The sequence below is a fragment of the Nelumbo nucifera genome, chromosome 4 (assembly GCF_055504915.1).
Source record: "Nelumbo nucifera cultivar China Antique chromosome 4, China Antique-T2T, whole genome shotgun sequence".
NCBI classification, from domain to species: domain Eukaryota; kingdom Viridiplantae; phylum Streptophyta; class Magnoliopsida; order Proteales; family Nelumbonaceae; genus Nelumbo; species Nelumbo nucifera.
Window position 1 is genome coordinate 67,958,143 of NC_142652.1, and position 25,620 is coordinate 67,983,762.

The following is a 25,620-nucleotide window of genomic DNA, read 5'->3' on the forward strand; positions in this document are numbered from 1 at the left end:
TTTATATAAATAAGCGCACAAAAATGACTTTATATGGGTTTTCAAGTTCATCCCTCTTGATAATGGTAGACATGTTGAAGTGCAACAATAACTAGTTGAATGAAACAATGACCTATTCTTAGCCACTATGGCTAGGGGTGCTCATAGTTCGGTGGTGCATTTCTGGACCGAATCGGTAGGTTCGGTTTTTGTAGTTAATCGAACCGAAAGCAAACCAATGCAACCGGTAAACCGCGGTTCGGTTTTTTGATTTTTTTTATGCTCTCTAAATTAAAAAAGGGGGAGGGGAAAATAGCATAATTTGTGATTAAGTTTATTCTTTTTAAACAAAAAACCTAAAATATGTTAAAAGTTCCTAAATTTATGGTCTACATCTTTGAAAAATCCAAATAAATTTCATAAATTTTAGTACACTTGGAGTAACATAACATGATCAAAATGAACAACACAAGAAACAAATTTTAACATATAGTAACAAGTTAGGAAATAAAGCATTAGCACCACAAAAATAATCCACCAGATAAGTACAAGGAATTCTTACCAAAATAAAGATAAGCATAAGGAATTAACTTCCATTAAAATTTTAACAAATAGAGCATACAAAGTATTATTGTAATGGGTTTTAGAACTTAGAAGTATGAAGCTTTAAAGTTTAATCAAGCAAATTAAATTCAGAAGAACCAACAAATTCAAAGTTCAAAAAATAAGGAACATAAATTAATAACACAAAACACCACTCAATTAGTAGTAGAAGATTCCATGATACATACTTTGCGGTCATTCTCCTCATCAAAATGACCATCTTGTGAGAAGAAAGACAAAAACAAATTCCCCAGAAAGGCTCCTATGTCAAATCCCATTGGTCAAAAGAATGCATATTCAAGATCTATAACTTGAGTGGAATTTTGGGTCACCATGACAGAACCAGTATGGAGATCTCCATGTATTAGGGCCTGGCATCTCTCACAGAACCTATAGTTAAACAATAACTAGTATATAAGGGGCTTTTCATAGGTAAAATATGATAAAAAATGTTGGCGTCATTAAAAAGTTTATGAAAACAAATAAGATTTGAAGATAGAAATAGTACATGGATTTCAATTCAGCAACTTCAAGGTTCAAAGTATTATCTTCCCGAATTGCCTCAACATCATGATCAAGATAAGGAGAACTCCAACGGTTGTACTGTGAGACTTTATTTGGGTCCTAAAAAACAACTTGTTCTATAAGCCTGCATAACTCCACATTCCCACAAAATTCAGCAACTGCATACATTAGAAACCCAACTGTCACTACTCACTATGCTAAATAAGGGTTGCAAGAAAAAACAAAAAGAAAGTTAAGCTTTTTATTGTTAAAAGTGCTTGCTCTATCATATAAGCAAGCATACTTTACCTACAGTTGAACCACAAACCCAGGCAACATGATGACTAAGCTAATCAGTTGACCTTACTATTTGGATTATTGGGTCACACAAGCAACTTAATGAAACAGGTAAACACCCAAAAATTTTATTGATTTATGCACCTTTGAACTATGAATATGCTCATACGTTTCCTATTATTCTTTCTCATCAACAATAGAAAAGTAAATGTTAGTACAAAGAAAAAAAAGGATAACGCAAGCCTGCAGACTCTAAGTAAAAGTATCCAGGGGGCACCAAAAGCCCCCAACAAAAAGGGATGAGTTGAAAACTACAACCTTTCAACTTTTTGACATTATGCATTTTAATATTGCACTAGGATGCATTTTGACACAATTCAGTACTGTGCAATAACAAAGAGACTATCAACCAAAACAAGAAAAAAAATGGATAATAATTTACTAAAAACTAAGAGAAAGCCAACTTAGTTTGGTCATCCAACAATTCATACACAATTCAGTACTGTGCCACAAATGAAGCCATCATCATGGCAAATGCTTCTCTTGAATCAAATTCAAATGTTGATCCTCCCCATTGGAATGGTATGGAACTCTTATCCTGCATTTGTAAACCACATAAATCACATCCAAACAATAATTTGTACAGATAAAAAGAGAACAAAATAATTATAAGTCAAAACATGACATTTAGGAACTTTGGCTAGGGAATTAGTCAAAGAAAAAAAAAGCATAATCAAAAACCATCAGAATAGAATCATGAAAAATAAAAGAGGGGGGAGAGGAGAATGGTTTATTAACATATCCATCTTTACTCTATTATGCTTGAGAGAGAGAGAGAGAGAGAGGTGCAAAGCTTTGGCTAGAGAACTACGAAATGAATCAAACACACGACCTCTAGTGCTAAAAGCCGATTCAAATGCAATTGTAGACACAGGCATAGCTAATAAATACCGAGCTATCAAAGAAAGCACCCGATATTTAGAGGAATTAGTTTTCCACCAAGCCAATATGTCAAATGATTTATTTTTCAGATTTTCACATTCCTCCCTAAATATTTATCCAATTTCGTTTTATTCTCTATAGTTCATTGGCCTACTTTTTGCTTATTAAATAATGAATTCATGAAATCAGCAACATCCTTCACATTCTCAACTTCCATATCAGTTGGATTTTGAGATTGAATACTTGAGTGAACATTAGGAGATGACTGGCTTTAACTATAGTACCCATATATAGAAGTCAAAACTTGTCTCACCTTCTCTTTTAGCACTTTAGTAGTATCAACATCATATGACTCATTAATAACCCAATCCACATACTCCAATTTACATCGTTGGTCAAGATTAACTACAACGAATAACATGGTGTTGATATTATTGACATTTTCCCAATACATGTCATACTTCATTTTCATCTTGTAAGCCATTAAATTAATAGAAGAATCATCACTCTTACACCTCCGAGAAGGAACAAGTCCAATACCATAAATTTCTTTCATGTATTCATTTCCAATTACATAAAGTGAGCCAGACAATTTCAATATAGTTTCATAAAAATTTTTAAGAAAAAGTAGCAAACCACGGGCATATTCCCAATCTCCATCAGTAGGCAAACCCTTGTTTTTACCATGAGTAAGATCATTTACATACCTACTATCAACACTCTCCAACAAATCAAATGCCTTTTGAAATTTCAAAGCAGAAGTAAGTAGAGTTTCACCTAGTTTCAACATCTAGGCAAACAAGACCCCTATTCACTATCCTTTCTTTCTCCACACAATCCTTAAATCTTTGCAACCTTGCTGGTGAAAATCTCACATATTTCACTACAGAACGAATCCTGAAAATAGAATCATCTACCTCTGACAACCCTTCTTTGACAATTAAGTTCAAAATATGTGTACCACATCTCATGTATAAGAACTCACTTTTTAAGACACTTCCCTTCTAATTATTAAGTCTTTTCTTCAGATATTGAATCCCTACATCATTTGAACTTGCATTGTCCACTGTTACAGTGAACACTCTCTCAATGCCTCAATCAAGTAAATACCTCTCAAATGGCCTTACCAATTATCTCTCCTGAATGACTACAAATTGGACAAAAATTTAAAATTTTTTTGTGCAATTTCCACTCATCATCAATGAAATGAGTAGTAAGACACATGTAACTAAGGTTTTGAGATGATGTCCATGTGTTTGTAGTGAAGCAAACCCTTGATGATAGTTTTTTAAAAAATTGTTTCAACATTTTCTTCTCCTCCGCATAAAGACTATAGCAATCTCTAGCTACTGTGTGACATGAAGGAACTATAAATCTTGGTTGCATCTTACCACAAAAGCCACGAAACCCATCTTATTCCACATGCTTAAAAGGTAATTCATCTTCAATAATCATCCTAGCAAGTTCCTTTCTACATTCATCTTGATCAAACTTGTAAGACACAAGTGATGGTGTGGCGCTCCCCTCTTTAAAACTTTGAAATGAAACTTCCAAAGTCTTTTGCCGCTTGTCTACATTATTAAGGGGATACTATTTACATCTAGGCAAATGATTACTTAAGGAACTAGTACCACTTGAAGATGGGCAAGATAGGTCTTTACCACAATAATTACACTCTGCCCTTTGTTCACTTTTGTCCTTACAATCAAGTTTAGTAAAATGATCCCACACCCAATATTTTTTTCTAGAAGAAGTGGTGCAAACTTTTGAATCAATCTATGAACTAGTTGGGTGAGATGAATTACAAGCATTACCTTAAGGTGTAGGATTACTCTTTGGCATTGTATTGTTATCACCCGTACTTGACATATATCTAATAAATTAAAAAAATACATGTATAATTAAAAAAATAAACATTCAAATCTAACATAGCCTTAAAAAATATGAAATAGAAAAAAAGATATACATGGAAAGGGAACAAAAGAAAGTCCCGATTTCAAGCACCCATCACGGGATAACATCAATGCTTAGCAACTTAGGGCATTTTTGAATTGATTTAAGCCAAAAATCCAAATTCTCCACAAGATCAGAAAAATTAGACAATGATTTAAGCCAACATCCATTCATTCTAAAAATACAAAAAAAAAAAAAACTATAAGAGGTGCAGTGAGAAAAATATACTAAATTTCTAAATTCATTCACTCATTCAAGATTTAATCTGAATTCTTCATAAAATAAAAAAAAAATACAATGATTTAATCCAAATTCTCCATAAAATCTGAATTCTCCATACAATGATTTATAGACATACACATGACATCAATTCACATTATATTGGAAACATTGCATTCATTCATTCTAAAAATACTAAAAAATACTAAAACAAAAACATTCATTCATTCTTGGAAGGAATACAAACAACATTCATTCATCGTAAAAATACTAAAAAAAATTACCTAAAATAGGTGCAGTGATATTTGATAGTGCCGGATTGTCGAACTGGTTGTCGATTTGCTGGATGCTGATTGGTGACTTATTGACTTGGTGTCGAGAGAGAAGAGACTTAGTTTCTGAAATTGCTGACTTGCTGTCGAGTGATATTTGAGAGACTACAACTAAGAATGAGAGATGAGTAACTGAGTCTGAGAGTGAGAGATGAGTGAGATTGTAAGACCCTGAGATTGTAAGACCTTGAGAGATGAGTTTGAGAGTGAGAGAGATAGAGAGATCTCAGATTTGTTGAGTGTTGACTCACTTGACTGATGAGAGATACTGTCACTCACTGAGAGAGAGACAGTGAGACATCGCCGATCGGATTTCGGAGGCTTGCCCATCGCTGTCAATAAGTCTGGCCGTTGGGAAGAAGAAGAAGAATATTAGGTTCTAAGAGAGAAAGAACATAGATTCACAGAGTAGGAAAGTACAAAACACTCACCGGAAGTCTGGAACACACTCGTTGAACGAAGGCGTCGCTAATTCGGTCGGTGGTGGAGCGTCGTCGCCGACGACCGTTGGTGATTCTGACTTCTGAAGTTCTGAGTTCAACTTCGAGAGAGTGAGAGTGAGAGTCCAAGAGGCAAGAGTCGAGAGAGCTAAGAGGGGAGGTAAACTAGGAAAGAAAGGGGAAAGCCGAAAAGGTGCGTTTAGGGTCTTAAGGATTTCGATTTTTTAATTTTTAAAATATTATATATAATATATTATTATTTATTAACATATACCGGTTGATTCGGTTAACCGCCAGTTTTTTAAATAGGTTAACCGAAACCGAACCGATCAATTTGATTAATCATTTTTTCGGTTCGGTTTCGATCGGGTTTTTTGATCGGTTTAGTTTTTCGGTTCTTCTTGCTCACTCCTAATTATGGCTTATGGGTGTTGTTGTAAAATGACATGTTGAGTTGTTATTTTTCTATTTATTTGTGTTATTTTGATCCTCAAATAGTCTTATTCGATGATTAATAATGGAAGACATTGATATTCCTTGGTCCTTTTCTTTATTAATTTTATTTTAGGTTTGAGGACATTAAACAATGCTTTGTGAGTGTATGGATATGGATATTTAATCTTATTATTCAAAAGTTGTTTTTGTTTTTTATAACAAAAATTTGTTCCTAAGTAACAGACTGCGAGACGCCTTAATTATTCCCCAATCCAGTAATCAAAAATAGAATTTCTGTTTGGGAACAGCAACAAGTAGGAACAATTCCAAACGAGACTGAAATGGCCCCATTTCGATTCAATTTCAAACCCCTGCTCCCGCGAAACAAACGGGCCCTAAGTTCTGGAGGTCTTTGTCGCAAATGATTGATTCGGTTCGATTCTACCCGATCCGTTTGCGGCCCTCCTCCGAGTCCCTTTTTCAAATATTTCCAGGTCCCGGGTATCCTCCAAAGCAAGCAAGGTGAAAAGAGAACGACAGAGTCACAGATAGGCGAAATGGCGCTCGACGACGATGATTGGAATTTCAGCGTCGAAGAACTTGACTCACTCGAAAGAGAAGCTCTGAAGAAGATCGCAGAGAGGAAAATTTCTTCTGCAACTGCTTCCGTCAGTTCGTCTTCCCACGAAACTCCTTCGAAGTACTTCCAACAATCTCCCGCGAAACCTACCACAGAATCTCGCTTTGACAGCAAGGTTTAGTGTTTTCTTCCATCTCTTTCTGCTTCTTTCTTTTTTTTTTTTCGTAGCATTATACGGTTTAAGTCGTACAAAAATTAAACCATTGAAGAAGATCACCGAGAGGAAAATTTCTTCAACTGCTTCCGCCCGTTCGTCTACCAATGGAACTTTTTCGAAGTACTTCCAACAATGCCCTGTCAATCCTACCACAGAATCTCACTTTGATAACAAGGTTTAGGGTTTTCTTCCATTACCTTCTGTTTCCTTCTTTTAATAGCATTATAGGGTTTAAGTCATGCAAAAAATAAACACTTGAAGCTGTTTCTCAAAATAGATTCACGATACTATTGTGCATAATCTTGATTAAGACAGGTATAAGGTAAGTCGTCTCGTGTTACATTTCTACGATTTTGCTTAACCAACATACCAAAGGCCAATTTCATGACTTAAAAACTGCAATAAAGATTAGCTAGGACTCTATTAGGTTTTTTCAAGGGGACATTATTCATTGCTGGTATCAAAGTAATCATGCAGCCAAAGTAATCATGAAGCCGGGTTTAGCAGTGGCGTTGTGGTTAGAAAGACTGTTGATTTCTACTAGAGGTGTGTCAGTTAGGGATGTATGCAAGGTAGAAGAAAAGGTTGGATGTTGGAATTCCTAAACAGATGTCTAGTAGGTACATTTGTCCATTTGGAGACTGACATTAGAGATGTGGAGAAATGGGCAAATCAAGAATTGGAGAAACCTAAGTTTCTTCTGTGTTTGAAGGATGGGAACATCCTTATTTTTGTTCAATTTTAGGTGGAAAAGAGACATGGAAGAAGCCCTAGCAAGGGAATGCATTGGAATAAAGAGGAGCCTTGAAATCTTTTTTAGTTGCTGGTCGCCCAGTTTGAAGCGGAAGTAGAGAAAATGAGGTACGTCTAGATCGATGTCTATGGGATTCCGCTGCATGCCTAGTGTATAGAGGCTTTTAGGGCCATAGGAAATTTTGTGGGAAGGAGTGGAATACCATTTTGGTATAATTGAGGAACGGAAATTGAGTTTAATATATTGGGTTGAGGAGTTGGATGAGAACGAAGCTCAAATGACCATGAATATACATGATAGGGAAATAAGAAGACAATTGAAAAAGGACTTAAAGGTTTTCTTACTTAGAGAGGAGATTTGTTGTTGACAAAAGTCAAGACACCAGTGGATTAAGGAAGGTGATGGAAACGCTAGATTCTTCCATGATCTGGCAAGTGGAAGAATGCGGAAAAACTTTGTGGCCAAATTAGAGGTAGAAGGGGAGGTGATTACAAATCAGGATGAAGTAGCCATAACCTTCGTAGCTTACTTTAAATCTATTTATAGAAGGCCTTTGAATGAAAGATTATCTATGGAAGGGTTGGATTGACCATGTTTGGGAGAGGAGAAAGTGAGGTGGTTGGGAAGAAGTTTTGAAGAAGCTGAAATAAAAAGGTAGTGTTTTTGATGGATAGATCTAAGGCACCTGGACCAGATGGCTTTACAATGGCGTTTTACCAAGATTGTTAGAAAGTATTGAAGGATGATTTGTTTGAGGTTTTTAAGGATTTCACAATCAATCACATAGTAAGCAGGGGTGTCAATGCCACTTTCTTGGCCCTAGTCCCTAAGAGACTTGATGCTAGTCATCCGAAGGATTTTAGACCAATTAGCTTGGTGACGAGCATCTATAAAATTCTAGCTAAGGTTCTATCTCTGAGGCTTAAAGAAGTTATCCTCTCCTTAGTCAGCCAAGCCCAAGGGGCCTTTGTATAAGGAAGACAAATAATTGACCAAATATTGATTGGCAATGAAAGTGTGGAGGATTTGTGGAGATCTGATAGGAAAGGCTTTGTGTGTAAGCTGGATATTGAAAAGGCTTATGACATGGTGGACTGGAAGTTCCTTAGTGAAGTCTCAAGAAACTGTGGCTTCGGTGAAAAGTGCTATAATTGGATCTTAGGTTGTGTTAGTTCTTGTCACTATTTAATTATGGTGAACAAAGTGGTGTTAGTTCCTGTCACTATTTCTCTCACCATTTCTTTTCACCTTAGTTGTTGATGTGCTTAGTCGTTTAATCTCCAAGGCTGATAGAAAAGGTGTAGTTAGAGGGTGGAGAATTGCTAGAAATGAGACCCCAGTTACCCATCTCTAGTTTGTAGATGATTTCTTAATCTTTTGTGAGGGGGCTGAGATTGAGAGGGTGCTAAGTTTAAAGATGCTGATTAGAAACTTTGAAAGTTTTTCTAACTTGAAATTCAATTTTGAAAAGAGTTGCATTGTAGGGGTTAATTTGGAATTAAGAGAAGTGGAGGCTATTGCAAAGTGCTTAGAGTGTTCTATCTCTACTTGGCCTTTGACATATTTGGGGCTTCATCTAGGAGCAAATCCTTGGGAGAGTAGATTTTGGTGCCCAGTTGTAGAGAAGTTAGAGATTGGCTTCATGGAAAAAGAACTACGTTTCTCTAGGGGGAAGAATCACCATAACAAGAGCTACACTTGTGAACCTTCCAATATACCATCTCTCTGTCTTTAGGATCCCAACTAGGGAAGCTAAGAATTTGGGAAAATTAATGAGAGATTTTCTTTGGGAACCAGGGGAAAATAGGAAAGATAATTTAATTAAGTGGGAGGTGGTGCATAGGAGTAAAGAGGAAGGGGTCTTGAGATTAGGGAACTTAATTCAGAAAAATACAGCCTTAGAGAGAGTCAGATTGTGGCATGAGGTGATTGGAAGCATGCATGAATTCTTAGAGAATAGATGGGATGCTGGTGTATCAAGGCGGGCAGCTTGGGCAACCCCTTGGAAGGCAGTGCATAATATTCTTCCTCAGTTCCTCAGTTATATCAGGTATGATGTATGTGATCTGTCCTCTTTTGGGAGGATACTTGGGTTGGAGATGTCCCCCTGAAAACCCTTTTCCCCTCCTTGTTCTCTGTTTCTCAGTACAAAAAAGTTGTTTCCAAACTAGTAAAATCTTTCAGGAGGTCATCCATCATAGTAAAATCTTTCAAGATTGTTCCGGAACTCTTTATGCATGTTACGAAATTATAGGCTGTAAATGTGTAGTATTAGCCTAATTAGGAATAGCTTGATTATAGGAATTATTCTTTCTTTGATTTTCTTCCTATTTAGTATCTACAAGGCTGTATGATTTTCTTCCTTTTTTGTATCTGCAAGGCTGTATGATTTTCTTCCTTTTTTGTATCTGCAAGGCTGTATGATTTTCTTCCTTTTTTGTATCTACAAGGTTGTATATATATGTACTACTTTGTCAATAGAAAGACATCAATTTCTTCTAATTCTTGTTCTATCACATGGTATCAGAGCTGGAGACACCAATTCCAGTCTGAAACTAATTTCTGGTTTTCTTCCCTCTGCTGCCCAAGTGAGCAGCTTTGAATTCTTTACGTTGCCCAAGTGAGCAACAGCTGCGATCTCTAGGTCACCCATTCCGAGTGACATCTGCATCTCACCGCCCCTACCAGTGGAAGCGGAATCCCAGATCGGCCTACCCACCTTCACCCATCTCTTCTTCACTTCGATCGGGAGAGGGCTTTCAAGTCTGCAACAGGTCGGAGAGTAGCACAGCAGCCTCGGTGTTACTCCTGTGGTGTTTGTTTGCCCATCAGGAAAGTCTTTCTTCTCTGTTCTTTTTATACAGTTGATATTTCGGTGCTGCCAGTTGTGGTTTCTTGCTGTTTGGGTGTTGCATCTGCTACCGATTCTGTTTTATTGGCTTTGCTGGTTGTTAAAAGTTTATTTTCCTGTGTTTATGATGGCGGTTGAACAAAAGAACTTGGCTATGCCTAGTGTTATCCCCATTCTGTCTAAGATCACTGAACAAAAACTAAACGGAACTAATTATTTAGACTGGAGTAAGACTGTTCGTTTGTATTTACGGAGTATCTCTAAGGACAACCATCTGACTAAGGATCCTCCTACTGATGAGACCCGCACTGAATGGCTAAGGATTGGCGCTCAATTGTTTTTGCAAATCCGCAATTCTATTGAGAATGAGTACGTCGGTCATGTCTCTCACTGTGAGTTTGTAAAAGAACTAATGGAATATTTGGCTTTTCTGTTCTCTGGTAAAGAAAATATTTCCCGTATTTTTGATGTTTGCAAGACATTTTATCGGGCTGAACAATAGGATCAGTCTCTTCAGACCTATTTCATGAATTTCAAGCGCACTTATGAAGAATTGAACGCCTTGTTACCCTTCAGTACTGATATCAAAGTTCAGTAGACTCAACGTGAATAAATGGCTATTATGAGTTTTTTGGTTGGCCTTAATCCTCAATTTGATGGTGCTAAGTCACAGATTTTGTCTAATCCTGAGATTACTTCTTTAAAAGAGGTCTTTACTAGGGTCCTTCGTACAGATACTAGTTCCCATACCTCACCTGTACAACAATCTAATGCACTTGTCAATCAGAATAGTGGATCAACTGGCCGGTCTCGTTCTCAGAATAGTAGTAGAGGTGGCAGTAATAGTGGTTCGAATGCTGGAACTCAGGCCACAGGGGGAGTAGTTTGCTACTATTGTCATGAACCAGGACACACTAAAAGGACTTGCCAGAAATTGCTAAAGAAAAACCAGAAGTCTTCTAGGCCTCAATCAGCTCATGTTGTAACTACGAGTGATGCTTCTCATCCATCGTCAAATCAAACCATTACAATTTCTGCAGATGAGTATGCGAAATTTACCCAGTATCAAGAGGCATTAAAGAACACCTCTCAGTCCATCACTGCCCTTGCTGAGTCATGTAAAACCAATACATGTCTTCTTTCTTCTTCCTCTCAGTGGGTCATTGATTCTAGTGCAACAGATCATATGACAGGTAATCCTAGTCTCTTTTCCACTTTCCAATCACACCCTTTTCCTTCTTCAGTCACCTTAGCAGATGGTTCTATTTCTTCTGTCCTTGGTTCTGGCACTATCAATCCCACACCAACACTTTCTTTGTCATCTGTATTGAGTTTACCAAAATTTTCTTTTAATTTGGTATCTGTTAGCAAATTCACTCGTACGCTTAACTGTTGTATCTCATTCTTTCCTAATCATTGTCTGTTTTAGGATCTTATGACGAAGAGGATTATTGGTAAATGACGAGAATCAGGAGGTCTTTACATTTTGGATACCCAGGAACCTCAGACCATTGCCTGTTCCAGTACTTTATCTCCTTTTGAAGCTCATTGTTGGTTGGGGCATCCATCTTTACCTTTGTTAAAGAAGTTATCTCCTCAGTTTCATGATGTATCTTCTTTAGATTGTGAGTCTTGTCAGTTTGCAAAACATCATCGTCTATCGTCTGTTTCTCGAGTTAATAAAAGGGCTAGTCATGCTTTTGATTTAGTACATTCAGATGTTTGGGGACCTTGTCCTATTATGTCTAAGACTGGATTTCGATATTTTGTTACCTTTGTGGATGATTTTTCTCGTATGACTTGTCTTTATTTAATGAAATCTCGTTCTGAGTTGCTTTCACATTTTAAAACCTTTTGTGTTGAAATAAAAACCCAGTTTGATGTGTCTGTACAAACATTGCGAAGTGATAATGCCAAAGAATATTTTTCTGATTCCTTCCAGACTTACATGACTCAGAATGAAATTCTCCATCAATCATCTTGTGTTGATACTCTATCTCAAAATGGAGTGGCTGAGAGAAAAAATAGACATCTTCTTGAAACTGTTAGGGCTCTTTTATTTCAAACACATGTTCCTAAACAGTTTTGGGCTGATGCTATTTCTACAGCGTGTTTTTTGATTAATCGCATGCCTTCCACTGTTCTAAATGATCAGATCCCTTATAAGATTCTGTTTCCTAATAAATCTGTGTTTCCTGTTGAACCTCGTATCTTTGGATGTTCTTGTTTTGTTCGTGATGTTCGTCCGCAGGTTTCCAAATTGGACCCCAAGTCATTAAAATGTGTCTTCCTGGGATACTCTCGTCTCCAAAAAGGGTACAAGTGTTTTTCTACTCTCTTGAACAGGTACCTTGTGTCAGCTGATGTTACATTCCATGAACATCTTCCTTTCTTTACTGCTCCATCTACACCTGTGTGTCCACAAGAGGATGATGATCTACTAGTGTATCATGTCATCAGTCCAGACGCTAGTGTTGTTCCAATACCCCCACCACCACCTTCTCAACTAAAACTACCTATTACTCAAATCTATTCTCGACGACCTAATCCTCCTGTGACCAAGTCCAGCACCGGACTCTTCTTCGTCATCAGATTCAATGCCCAGTGATATTGATCTACCTATTGCTCTTCAGAAAGGTAAACGTCAATGTACTTATCCAATTTCTTCTTATGTTACCTATGATCGTTTGTCCTCTACTTCTTGTTCGTTTGTTGCCTCTCTTGATTCTGTAGGGATTCCCAAAACTGTTCACCAAGCTTTATCCCATCCTGGGTGGTGTGATGCCATGCTTGAGGAAATGAATGCCTTGACTGAGAATGGTACTTGGGATCTGGTCGATTTACCTGCTGGTAAGAAAGCAGTTGGATGCAAGTGGGTCTTTGCAGTCAAATTTAATTCTGATGGATTAGTGGCTCGCCTGGTGGCCAAAGGCTATGCACAGACATATGGAGTGGACTATTCTGATACTTTCTCCCCTGTGGCAAAATTGACTTCAGTTCGATTATTTCATTCTCTGGCAGCTACATATGATTGGCCACTTTACCAACTTGATATTAAAAATGCTTTCTTGCATGGAGTTCTTCAGGAGGAGGCTTATATGGAGCAACCACCTGGGTTTGTTGCTCAGGGGGAGTCTGGGAAAGTTTGTTGTCTTAAAAAATCGCTGTATGGACTAAAACAGAGTCCTCGAGCTTGGTTTGGAAAATTCAGTCAGGTAGTAGAGAGGTTTGGGATGAGGAAGTGCAAATCTGACCATACTGCTTTCTATAAGCAGTCCACATTTGGCATCATTCTACTTGTTGTATATGTAGACGATATTGTTATCACTGGGAGTGACACGAAGGGAATCTCATCATTGAAATCCTTCTTGCAGAGCCAGTTCAATACTAAAGATTTGGGGCACCTAAAATACTTCTTGGGGATTGAGGTGGCAAGGAGTAAGAGAGGCATTTTCCTGTCTCAGGGGAAGTATGTTTTGGACTTGTTAACAGAAACTGGAAAACTGGGAGTCAAACCATGCAGTACTCCAATGCTTCCTAACTAGCAACTCATAAAGGATGGAGATGCTTTTGATGATCCTGAACGATATAGAAGATTAGTTGGAAAGTTGAACTATCTCACAGTGACTCATCCAGACATTGCTTACTCAGTTAGTATTGTAAGTCAATTTATGTCCTCTCCTACAGTGCATCATTGGGCAACTTTAGAACAAATCTTGTGTTATTTGAAAGGAGCTCTTGGACGGGGGATACTGTATCAGAATCATGGTCACAGTAACATTGAGTGTTTTTCTGATGCGGACTGGGCAAGTTCCAAGATTGATCGAAGGTCCACTACTGGCTATTGTGTTTTCGTTGGTGGTAATCTGGTTTCATGGAAGAGTAAGAAGCAAAATGTGGTGTTGCGATCTAGTGCAGAATCTGAGTATAGAGCAATGGCACAAGCTTCGTGTGAGGTTATGTGGGTTTCTCAACTCTTAACTGAGGTCGGTCTTAAAGTCTTAGTTCCAGCGAAGCTATGGTGCGATAATCAAGCTGCGATTCATATTGCTTCGAATCCAGTTTTTCATGAACGAACTAAACATATCGAGATAGACTGTCATTTCGTTTGTGAGAAAATTCAACAAAACTTGATCTCTACAGCATATGTAAAGACTGGAGAGCAGTTTGGAGATATCTTTACAAAAGCTCTTAATGGAGCTCGGATTTCTTATATTTGTAACAAGCTGGGCATGATTGACATCTATGCTCCATCTTGAGGGGGAGTGTTACGAAATTATAGGCTGTAAATATGTAGTATTAGCCCAATTAGGAATAGCTTGATTATAGAAATTATTCCTTCTTTGATTTTCTTCCTATTTAGTATCTACAAGGCTGTATGATTTTCTTCCTTTTTTGTATCTGCAAGGCTGTATGGTTTTCTTCCTTTTTTGTATCTGCAAGGCTGTATGATTTTCTTCCTTTTTTGTATCTACAAGGTTGTATATATATGTACTACTTTGTCAATAGAAAGACATCAATTTCTTCTAATTCTTGTTCTATCACAATGCAAAACAAAACTTAAGTGGGTGTTAAGAATCCAGAATATTTCCACAAATAACAGAGTTACAAATGAAAACCTTCAAATTGGTCTTTCTTCAGTCTTATGTTGAGGACCATCAATTAATTTATGAAAAACATGTTGTTGACATAAGGCGTCTCAGTATGTGCAGCATGCCCCTTATGTTATTTAGTTTAACTGTGTAAGCTTCAAGGTTTGTTAAATCTCACCTTGAAATGAGCTTCAAAGAATAGGCTGCACATGCCTTTTAGACACAGTTCTGAAGATAATATTTGAGATATAATTATGTATCATGATACTGTTCCAAAATACAAGTGTATTATATATACATATTCATATTTGTATATATGAATATACATGTATATTTATTGGAACTGTCTAGCCTTGGAAAAGAATGTTATACTCCATATGCTTGTATACCTGTTTTTTGCTTACGTCCAGCATGTTGTCAAGTAGGTTCATTTCCTAATTTCTCTCTCCTAAACAGGTAGAAGCTACATCTCCTGTGGCAAGAGTCTTGCCCATGTCAATGCCATTTGGAGGAATTGGTAGTTTCTTGCACACTTGGTCCAGTTCCTAAGAAATTGTTTGCCTTTTCTTCTATTATCTGCTTCTGTATTATCATCTTTTTTCTTTTTACCACAATTTTCAAGATCTGGTTGAGCTGGCATTTGTTTTACCAAAAAAATATTGTGGTTTCTATGCCTTAGATAATGATAACGGAAAAGAATTGCCGAAGCTCTCTGTCCACCTCTTTCTTCATGCTAGTGGAAACATTGCTGCAAAGTTTCCTTATGACCCAGTATCATATCTTCTACTCCCATGAGTACTCTTTTTAATATATATGAGGTAGTTGTATATTGTTCATATATTTGAACATTATGTTATAATGTAATGCCAGGTCCTCATAAATGCTTTCCGCAAGATCCCAAAAGCTAGTTGGCATGGCAAAGAAAGGTTGTGTATTGCTTAATTATTTTATATGCAATCTGTATATGCACTTAAAAACCATTATGGGACTGCTGATGTCCCATTATGATTCTTATGTGACACCTTCAGATTATGGATGTTTCCACTGCCCTCTTTGTCATCAGCAGAAAAAGTTCTAGGTGAACTAGATGGTTCTAATATTCAGGTAATAACTTTTGTCTTTCATCATTTTCTTTTTGATTTGGTCTTGCTGCCACAGGGAAGCGGTAGGACAGTTGAATATGTTTTTTCTCTTATGAGTAACTGAGTAAAGAAATGGGGTGCTTCTTGTATATATTATTTCTTTTATTAATAAATTTCTGATAATCTTACCACTGAAAATACCTTTTTTTGTAAATATCTTTTTTATCCATAATCATCTGTTAAACCAGTGTTTTAAAGGTGCAAGGCGCAAAAAAAGCGCAGGGGTCAATTTGCGCCTGAGGCGCAAGGCGCAAGTCGCAAGGTGAGGTGCACGCCTTTTTGAAGCAAGGCACAAAAATACAAAAAAAAATGCTAAAAATAAAAAAGTTAGAAAATTCAAAAAAATGCCAAAAAATTCATAAAAATAAAAATATTAAACATAATATTAATAAAAAATATAAACTTAAAATTTAAAATAAATGTTTTAAAAAACCTATTATCTAAAAATAAAATACATGAACATAAGATGTAAAGCATATTCAAATGAGAATTTAAAATAAAATCAAACATATAAAACATTTTCAAGCATGTAAAACCTCTAATCTTTTTTTTCACTCAATTGCATTACTTCAAGTAGTTAATGTAATGTAAAACATATTACATTCCTGATTCTACGAGCCGCCTTTGTGCCTCGCTCCTTGAGGCAAGCCCAAACAAGTCCACGTTAGGTCTTAAATTCTTAGTTTTCACACAAAAAATAATGGTTTTATAGTTTTACTTGCTTTTTAAGAAGAAATTTTATTAAGATGAATGAATGAACAACATTGGGGCGTGGCATGGGGGTCCGGGGGTGGAGCCCCCGGCCCAGCCGCTATGTTCAAAAAAAGCAAAAAAAAATGTCAAATTTTCAAAAGGCGCACACCTGGGCTGAGGCGCAAGGCGCATCAGGCGCACACCCTTTTGAAGGAGCTGCGCCTAGGACCTAGGCAAGGTGCATACCCTAAAATGCGCCTCGCCTGTGTGCCTAGGTGCGTAAACTAGTCAACCATCTAGTCAATTGAGGGCCAGACTCACTGCATCACTAACTAGTTGGGCAATACTCATGATGCAATCACCTAGGAGTCTAGGACTAGTTGGTACCTAGGTACCAACTAATCATCACATTGGCTAGAGAGTCCAAAATGACTAGTTGCTTCACCACATTAATAACACTGATGTAATGAGATTTTGCTTTAAACTATGGTTAAATTTTATGATGCATTTTATACCTCTATTTTGCTTTGTGTTCTTAATTATGTAGTACTATCATAGGTGCTGACTGGTAGATAGAAAAAAAGATTTGCTCTAAATTGATAATAGCTTGCAAGATCTGATTTATGATATGTTGAAGTTCTTTCAACATCGGAAGAATGTTTACTCAGGCTATCTTTCTTACTTGCTCCTAGGTAGAGAAATTAGATCCTCTTGTACGACGTGCTATAGCTGCTGCCTTTGCTGTTCCAGATCTTCGAGGTAGGATTTAGTATGCATATTACTTGGTATAGTGAACCGATGTAGTTTAAATTCTTCAAACCAGGCAACCCATTGCAGACGTACTTATTCTAGGTCAAGGGATGACTGAAATACCATGGAGTTGGTTGATCATCTCGAATGGAATAATATAATTATTGAATGTATCCTGCTTTGAAGGTTTGGTTCATTGTAATTATCTAATAATGTAATTACATTATTGAATGGAATAATGTAATTATTGGATAATGTAATTATTTATTTAACTGATGTGGGCATGGGGATCCTTACTAAGTGTTGCCTATAGGTTATCGAGACTCCAGTTGGGTCATGAAAAATTTTCCATCCTTTTCTTGGTATGTTTGCATTTGCCTAGGATAGATGTCAGTTTGGGATGTTCACTTGTCATTAAGAAATGAATTCAAAGGGGCCTACTGATGGAGCATGCTGGGGTGTTGGATCTGTACCAACTACCAAATGGTTACCTATTTGTTGACACTTCATAGGCTCAAGCCTAAGTGATTTGCAATGCCATGTCTAAGTATCCACATCTGCAGGCCTACATTTGTAGTGCAATCCTGCTTTTGTTGGCCTTAAGTTGTAGTACAATCCTGCTTTTGTTGTTTTACTGTAGCAAGTGTGGCCCATTCGAGATGCCCAATCCTGCAGATCCTGTCCTGGGAAAGATTCCCAAGAGATATTTTGTGTGTTAATGTACTTCTATGATTTTATTTTATTAGATTGCTTCTCTTGCAAGTTAGGATTTTCTTTCCCTGTGAACTATATGTTTGTCTACTAATTGTCTTGTATAATTGTATTTTATTTTTGCCAAGTTCATGAAAGGTTATTCCATTTATTTTGCAACTCTGGATGTATCTTAGTTGGATACTGAAGTTGCTTTTTCCCGAAGAAGATTTATATGATAGGATGCCATGTTCAATTGAATCAAAGCTCCTACCTTTCCAGCGTGATGGAGTTAGGTATGTAGTAACATCACCTTTTGTGTTTGTACAAGTTAAATGTCTTTTATTTTGTGTTAGTCATTTTTTTTTTGTTTTGGTTTCCAGCGTTTGGATTATTCCAAGTTTTGATATATGGTTCTTTTCACCTGTTTTTATTAGATTTGTATTGCAGCATGGAGGACGTGCCCTCTTAGCAGATGAGATGGGTCTTGGGAAAACGTTACAGGTAATTATTTCATATTCTTGAACTTATTTTTCATATGTTTTGTTCTAATGCATAAAATTACTTATTTTTTAGGATCAATACTTATATGTGTGTTTTTGGGGTTAAAATTTTTGAGAGCCTGGGGAAGGGAAGAAAGATCACTTAGATGGGAAAAGGTGATGTAGTTGAAGGATGAAGGGGGTCTAGGTATCGGGAATATAAGGTCAAAGAATACGGATTTGTTGAATAAATGGCTTTGGAGATCCCCTAAAGAAAATGAGAAATTGTAGAATAGAGTCATACCAAGTATTCATGGACTGTCATACAATGGGTGGGATGCAGGCTGCTTGCACAGAGCTACTTTGGCTGCTCCTTTGAAGGGTATCCATGACATTCTTCCTGTATTCCTCACACACACCAGGTGTGACTTGGGCTTGGAAGGATACTTGGATAGGGGATTCCCCTTTATCTGTGGCCTTTCCTTCTATGCTTGAACTTTTCAACCTCAAAGGAAAACTTGTGTCTGAATTTGTCAGCTCCTCCCAATCAGGTCTGGATTGGAATTTGGGCCTTACTAGGAATCTTAGAGAGTCTGAAATTCCTTATATTGCTGCTTTGCTTAGCTTATTGAATTCAGTGGTCTTGGGGGATAGTGGTTTAGATTCTAGAGTGTGGGCCCTTATCATACTGGTTCATACTCTTGCAAGTCCTTGAACTCTCTTGTACACAACCCCTGCTTTTCTTCTTTCCCGATGAAGGAAATATGGTTTCGACCCATTCCTCCTAAAATCAGTGCTTTCTGTTGGGAAGTGTTTCATGGCTCCATTAATACTTGTGATTTGCTTCAAAGGAAAAGACTACGCTGGTGTTTGTCCCCAAGTTGGTGAGACTGCTCTTCACCTCTTAGTTTCCTGTCCTTTTTCTCTGGGAGTGGTTTTCTTCTCATTTTGGTTGCAAATGGCTCCCCTTGATAGCTTGGAGGGACTATTTAGCTTCCTTCTTTTATGTGCTCTAAAAGAAGAGGTAGGATTTTGGGGAGATGCACTAGAGCAGTGGTGGTTTGGACACATTGGGTTTGGGAAGAAGGGAATCTAAGAATCTTTGAAGACAGGGAAAGAAGTCAGGAAGCTGTGATAGAGGTAATATCTTTAAGGGTGGCTCATTGGGTGAAAACTTTAAAGCTCTTTGTAGACTTTAAGTTGAAGACTTTCTCAATTCGTGGGGTTCAATTGTTGCTTCATCCTCCAGAAAACAAAGAATAATAGAGGCCTGGTCACTCCCATGTGTTGGGTGGAAGAAATTGAATTTTGATGGTAGCTATATTGGCAATCCTGGTCCATCGGGTATTTGTGGGGTAATTAGAGAAGAAAATGGAAACATCCCAGAATTGTTTTCAGGTCCTGTTCAGCAAGGTGATGCGGTGAGATCAGAACTATTGACAGCAGTTTATGGGGTGGAGAAGGCTAAAGAAATGTGGATCGAGAGACTAATCATTGAAGGGGATTCAAAAAAAATTGTGGGCTGGCTGAAAACGGAGGGAGGGGTAGTTTGGCAGCTAAGGAATGAATTCAGGTGCTTCAAACAGCTTTCTAGAGATATGCTCATCCAATTAAGATGGATTAGAAGATCTGCAAACAGCATGGCAGATGACCTAGCTAAACAAGGAATTCAGAGGCAATCCATGTTTTGGTCACATTTGTAACTTTGGGATGGCTTTTTGGGTTTGCTGTTTTTTTTTTTTTTCACAACCTCTTGTTGTATCTTTCTATTCTAAATTAATGAATCAATTTTTCTGTTGCTGATAAAAAAAGAGTTCAAGTGATCTATACTACATATGATGATTTAAAAGTTATGATTGTTATAAGATCTACTGGTACCTAGAATTTGAAATGAATATATGAGATTAAAACTCATTTCATAAGTTTGGGTAAAAGAATCAATTTGCCACCTTTTTCAGTGCATGTTGACCCATTGAGTTAGGACAAGGCTTAGTTGAATTTAGTTGTTTATTTATTTTTGATAATAAAAGCAAAAATTCATTAAAAGAAAAAAGAGAATACAAGCGGAAGGTGATGAGAAATCATCTTAAAGAAGAGAAAAGCCCCCAACAACATAAACAATTAACTCAATGCCAACAAGAACCCCAACCCAAGTAAAACAACAAGAGCAAACGAAAGAAGAGGGGTCAGGTGGACTTCCCCTTTTGTTCTCTCTATTTGGGTTCGGTTCTTTCGCCATTTGGATGTAGGTGGACTTCCCTGTTGGATATACAAAGCTTATTTGCTTCCTTTTCCGTCATGTAGCCAAAGAAGAGGGGTCGGATTTTGTGGAGATGCGCTAGAGCGGCTGTCTGTTGGACAATATGGGAAGAAAGAAATCTGAGAATATTCTTGGAAAAAGGGAGAAGCAGGGAAGCATTAATTGAAGTTATTACTATCAGAGTGGTGCAGTGGGTGAAATCCTTGGAAAGCTTTGAGGATATTTCTACAGATGCTTTACTTGGCAATTCAAAGGTAGTGGCTGACTCAGGCCCCACTAAGGCTGAAATCAGGCCTCTTTGGTCCCCACCTGCTGAAGTTTTTATTAAGCTGAATTTTGATGGGGGGTAGTGAAGGTATCCCGGGTGCTTCAGGTATTGGAAGTGTCTTCAGAGATGAAGAAGGAAAAGTTGTTGCATTATTCTCAGGACCAATTCACTCATGTGACTCTCTTAGGGATGTTGTGGAAGAAGCACAAAGGGCAAAAGAGCTAAATATTAGTAGACTGGTTGTTGAAGGCGATTCTTAGTTGGTGATTAATTGGATACAAAAACTGGAATCTGGGTTCTGGATTTATTTAAATGAAAAAGAAGGTTTAAATGACACACTCAGAATATGGAAGTGAGATTTCAGTGGGTAAAGAGAAGTGCTAACTCCTTTGCTGATGTACTTGCTAAACAAGGGGTGGGAAGGGGGTAACTTGGTTTGGGCAGTGTTTTTTTTTTTTTGTTGGGGAGGGTTAAGGGAGCTTATCCCTCCCCTTTTCTCTCGTATCTTCTAATTATTTTTTAATGAAATTGTGTTGTTATTGATCAAAAAAATAATACTCAGGCCACCCCATATGGTTGGAACAAGGCTTGGATGATGATTACAATTACATAGTATCCTAGCCAAATAAAGAATAAAAGAGTGAACTGATGATTGCAGTTACATAGCATACTTGAAGCCTTTTAAAACCTGCTAGGGCAGGTTTGTTTTGGTTATGTATTTTTGGCTGGTGGGGCTCAACTGGTGTGGTTTTAGTGGAGGGCTCTGGTGGGGGTTGTGGTACTTGGCTTTTCTTGTTTTTTTTTTTTTTTTTTGCTGTTTTGTACTGGTCAAGGTGTGTCGGCAGAATTTTTGAATGCTGTATCTTCAGAATTGTTTCAATCATCTAGAGGTTTAAGGCAGGGGGACCCTATCTCCCAATTCCTCTGTGTTAGTCATGGAAGTGTTGAATCTGTTGCTGGAAAAAAGTTTGCAGTTGGGGTTGATTGAAGGATTTAGGGTGGGGGTGGAGGGGCCTATCATTTCCAATTTACAATATGCCGACAATACCCTCATATTTTTGGATGACTCAGGCTGCGTTTGGTGCATCATTCCGTGTGTTCTTTCGGCTGTTTACAAGCCGGGAAGACTGATTTTTGGTCTATTTCCATTTGGCACGTGGAAGATCTAGCCGCCAAAAGACAGAATGCCGAAAAGATGTGAAAAGCCCATTTTGGGCTGATTTCGGGAAGCTCCAAATGAAGCTTCTTGCGTCTTTTGCGTTTTATTCTCACACGGAAAGACGCGGAAAGGCACACACCTGCCAAATGTGCTTTGGGCTGCTCAGATCTTCATGCAAAAGCTCAACGCGTCTTTTGACTGTCAGAGCTACCAGAAGATCTTCCCAAAAAGACGCTCCAAACGGACCCTCAGTAAATCAGGCATTGAATCTGAGGGCAATTCTTGCTAACTTCAAGCTGTTTACAGGGTTTGAAAATTAATCAATCTGAGAGTGTTCTGATAGGGGTTGGAGAAATAAGGAGAGAGGTACTGTTGGAGTGTGCTGAAGCATCTAAGTGCAGAACCGGACAACTACTTTTCATATTTGGGATTGCCTGTTGGAGGTTATTCTTCTTCCATAACATTATGGAAGTCAGTTATTGATAGAGTAGAGAAGAGGGTGGGCAGGTGGAAAGCAAGATATCTATCCTTTGGGGGTAGAATCACCCTTATAAAAAGTGTGTTATCAAGTCTGCCTACATATTATCTATCACTGTTGAGGGTTCCAGAAAAAAAATTGTAGTGAGATTGGAAAAGATTTAGAGGGATTTTCTATGGGATGGGGTGGGGGTGGGAGGGGTAGAAAGCTCCATCTGGTTAAGTGATATAAGGTGTGTAGACCTAAGTTAGCTCCATCTGGTTAAATGATATAAGGTATGTAGACCTAAAGAATGAGGGGGTTTGGGGTTGAAGAGGGTGAGACTTTTTAACAAAGCTTTACTTGGGAAATGGTTATGGAGATTTGGGTTGAGTAGGGAGGAAGCCTCTCTATGGAGGAGGGTGGTGGTTAAGTATGGAGTAATGAGGTTTGGGTGGGAATAAAGGGAAGTTAGCTCTTCATATGGGGTGAGTTTATGAACTATGGAAAGGAATTATGAACTTCAATCAGGAGTTCGGAAATGTAACGAGCTTTTCAGTCAGGGATGGAGCTAGAATAAGAATTTGGGAGGATAATTGGAGTGGAGTGGGAAGATTGTGTGAGGTATGCCTGAGACTGTTCACTGTTCAGGTTGTCTGCACTGGAAGTATTCTAAGCTGCTATGAAAGAATTGGGGAAAAGATTGTGTGGTGTCCAAGATTCTGAAGACCACTCTTGGATTGGGAGATAGAAGAGTGTTTAAATCTGTTGGAGAAGCTGCAAAAGGTGAAGATATTAGCTCAGTCCAAGGATGAATTATGGTGGAAAGAGTGTTCAAATGGAAAGTTTACTGTTAAATCCTGCTATTCAGATTTGTGCAGGAACCAATTGGAATTTGACTCAATGGATGGGGTCTGGGGTAACCCAGTACCCCCCAGGGATTGTGTGTTGACAGTGGATCACTTGAAGACAAGGGGTTTCAGCATGGCCAATATGTTCTTTATGTGTAAGGAAGATGAGGAATCTGTTTTCCATCTCTTCTTTTCATGTAAAATTTATGAGTATTTGTGGAGTCTCTTCATGGCACTCTTTGTAGTTAGGAACTTCCAACCAAGGACACCTGCTGAAATCTTTTGGACATGGCTAAGATTCAGGGAAGGGAAGAAGGCTAGAATAATATGGAGCTGTCTTCCATTTGCCATCTATTGGCACAAATGAGAAGAAAGGAACAGAATAATATTTGAATACAAAGAAGGAAAGCTGGACAAACTGGTGGCTGTTGTTGGCTAATCTGTTGCAGATTGGGTCCTGATATTGCCTGAGTTCTCTCAGCATAAGAGAGAAGATCTAGGAGAAAGATTATGGGAGATGGTGGGGTTACAAAATTGTGGGATGGAGATTTGAAATTGTATTTTGTAGAGAGACTGGGCCGAATGGGCCCTAATATTTCTTTTATGTTTAAGTAATGTTATATCTGTTTTATGTGTTAATGGGCCTGTTAACCTCTTTTTAAGTTCTTTTAAGTTACCGCTTTGCTGGCCACCCACTTAAAGGGAAGACTTGTAATTAGCAGGATTAATTAAGTTTAATAAAAGAGTAGTGAAGGGAGAAAGAACCATCGAACTCTCTTCTTCTTTTTCATCTTCTTTTTCTATTCTTCTGTAACCTTTCTTTCTCTCACTTTTTCTTATTTCTTTTATCAGTTTTATATCAGATTTGAAGGATAGACTCACTTCTTGGTATCGGAGCAGTTCTTTTTTTTTCCCATACACCCTTTGATTAGAAGAATGTATGGAGCGATAAGTTGCTGATCAGTCAGAGGACTATTTGCCTAGTTAGTAGAGGGTTTAGAGAGTTAGAATCTGGCCGAAATGTGCCAGGAATTGAAGCTGTATTTTTTCTGCCCAAAACCCTAGCTGACTAGAGAGATTTCAAGTTACAGGTTAAGGAGAAGGATTGGGTGTGGCGCTCAGGGCTTGGGAGGTATATTTTGATCCCCATAAGTGTGCGGTTGAGATTTGAAGGAGGTTGGGAAGCTCTGGTAGGAGTGGCTGCTTCTTTTCTCTTCCTCTCCGACAGCCGGATGCAGTGAAACCCTAAATTTTTAATCTCCAAGTACCGTACTGACCTTAGTTAGGTCCATAAAGATTGAAAAACTAGTTTTTTGATTTTCGTTTGATCAATGGAGCAATTTGGAAGTGAAAAGAAATAGATGCCGGTATCTGGGGTTGGTTCGGTAGATTCTTTTTTGACTGGTGTGACCACAATTAAACTAGATGGAACCAATCATCTAGCCTAGGCACAATCCATACGGATTTATGTTTGCAGTAGACATACCCTATAGAGACAGACCCTGCATATGAGAAATGGATGCAGGAGAACTACATAGTGATTGGGTGGTTGTTTGGTTAACTTTATGCATACCCATATAAGTCAACATTACCTCTGGATGACCTCAGCCAAGGAGATTTGGGATAGTGTTACAAAAACTTATTCACAGAAATTAAATGTTGCTAGTGCCTATAAGTTGAAGAGTAATGTGAAAATTTTGAGACTGACCGTGCATATGAGAAATGGATCCAGGAGAACTACATAGTGATTGGGTGGTTGGTTGGTTAACTCTATGCAGACCCATATAAGTCAACATTACTTCTGGATGACCTTAACCAAGGAGATTTGGGATAGTGTTACAAAAACTTATTCACAGAAATTAAATGTTGCAAGAGCTTATAAGTTGAAGAGTGATGTGAAAAATCTGAGACGGGGGAGAAGAGTGTAGCAATTTACTATTCTATGTTGAAATCACTATGGTAGGAAATTGATGTTATGGAGACAGTTGTGTGGGAGAGTACTAAAGATGAAGAGACATTTAGAAAACTAGTGGAATGAAACAGGGTGTTTTTATTTCTCATAGGGCTCAACCCTAAGTTCGACAACAAGGCAAAACATCCTATTCAAAGATGAGGTCACTTTGGCTCAAGCATATACCATGGTAAGTAGTGAAGAGAGTAGGCGACAAGT

At 37.9% G+C, this 25,620-nt stretch overlaps 1 protein-coding gene across 4 annotated transcripts in view; it reads left to right on the forward strand.

The window, feature by feature from the left end:
- The first annotated feature begins 6,199 nt into the window (after positions 1-6,199).
- The window catches only part of CHR18 (chromatin remodeling factor18), a 105,060-nt gene continuing 85,639 nt past the window's right edge, over positions 6,200-25,620 (forward strand). Inside the window, exons 1-8 of one of the 4 annotated variants that reach the window (XM_088902897.1) lie at positions 6,200-6,459; positions 15,155-15,215; positions 15,378-15,469; positions 15,569-15,624; positions 15,727-15,802; positions 17,226-17,292; positions 18,200-18,269; positions 18,411-18,477. In XM_088902897.1, coding sequence (XP_088759023.1) covers positions 6,262-6,459; positions 15,155-15,215; positions 15,378-15,469; positions 15,569-15,624; positions 15,727-15,802; positions 17,226-17,292; positions 18,200-18,269; positions 18,411-18,477 — 687 coding nt within the window. In that variant the 5' untranslated portion in view covers positions 6,200-6,261. Of the gene's footprint in view, positions 6,460-15,154; positions 15,216-15,377; positions 15,470-15,568; positions 15,625-15,726; positions 15,803-17,225; positions 17,293-18,170; positions 18,270-18,410; positions 18,478-25,620 lie in introns of those variants that run through there. The other 3 variants (XM_010243137.3, XM_088902898.1, XM_010243138.3) reach the window with 3 other exon arrangements.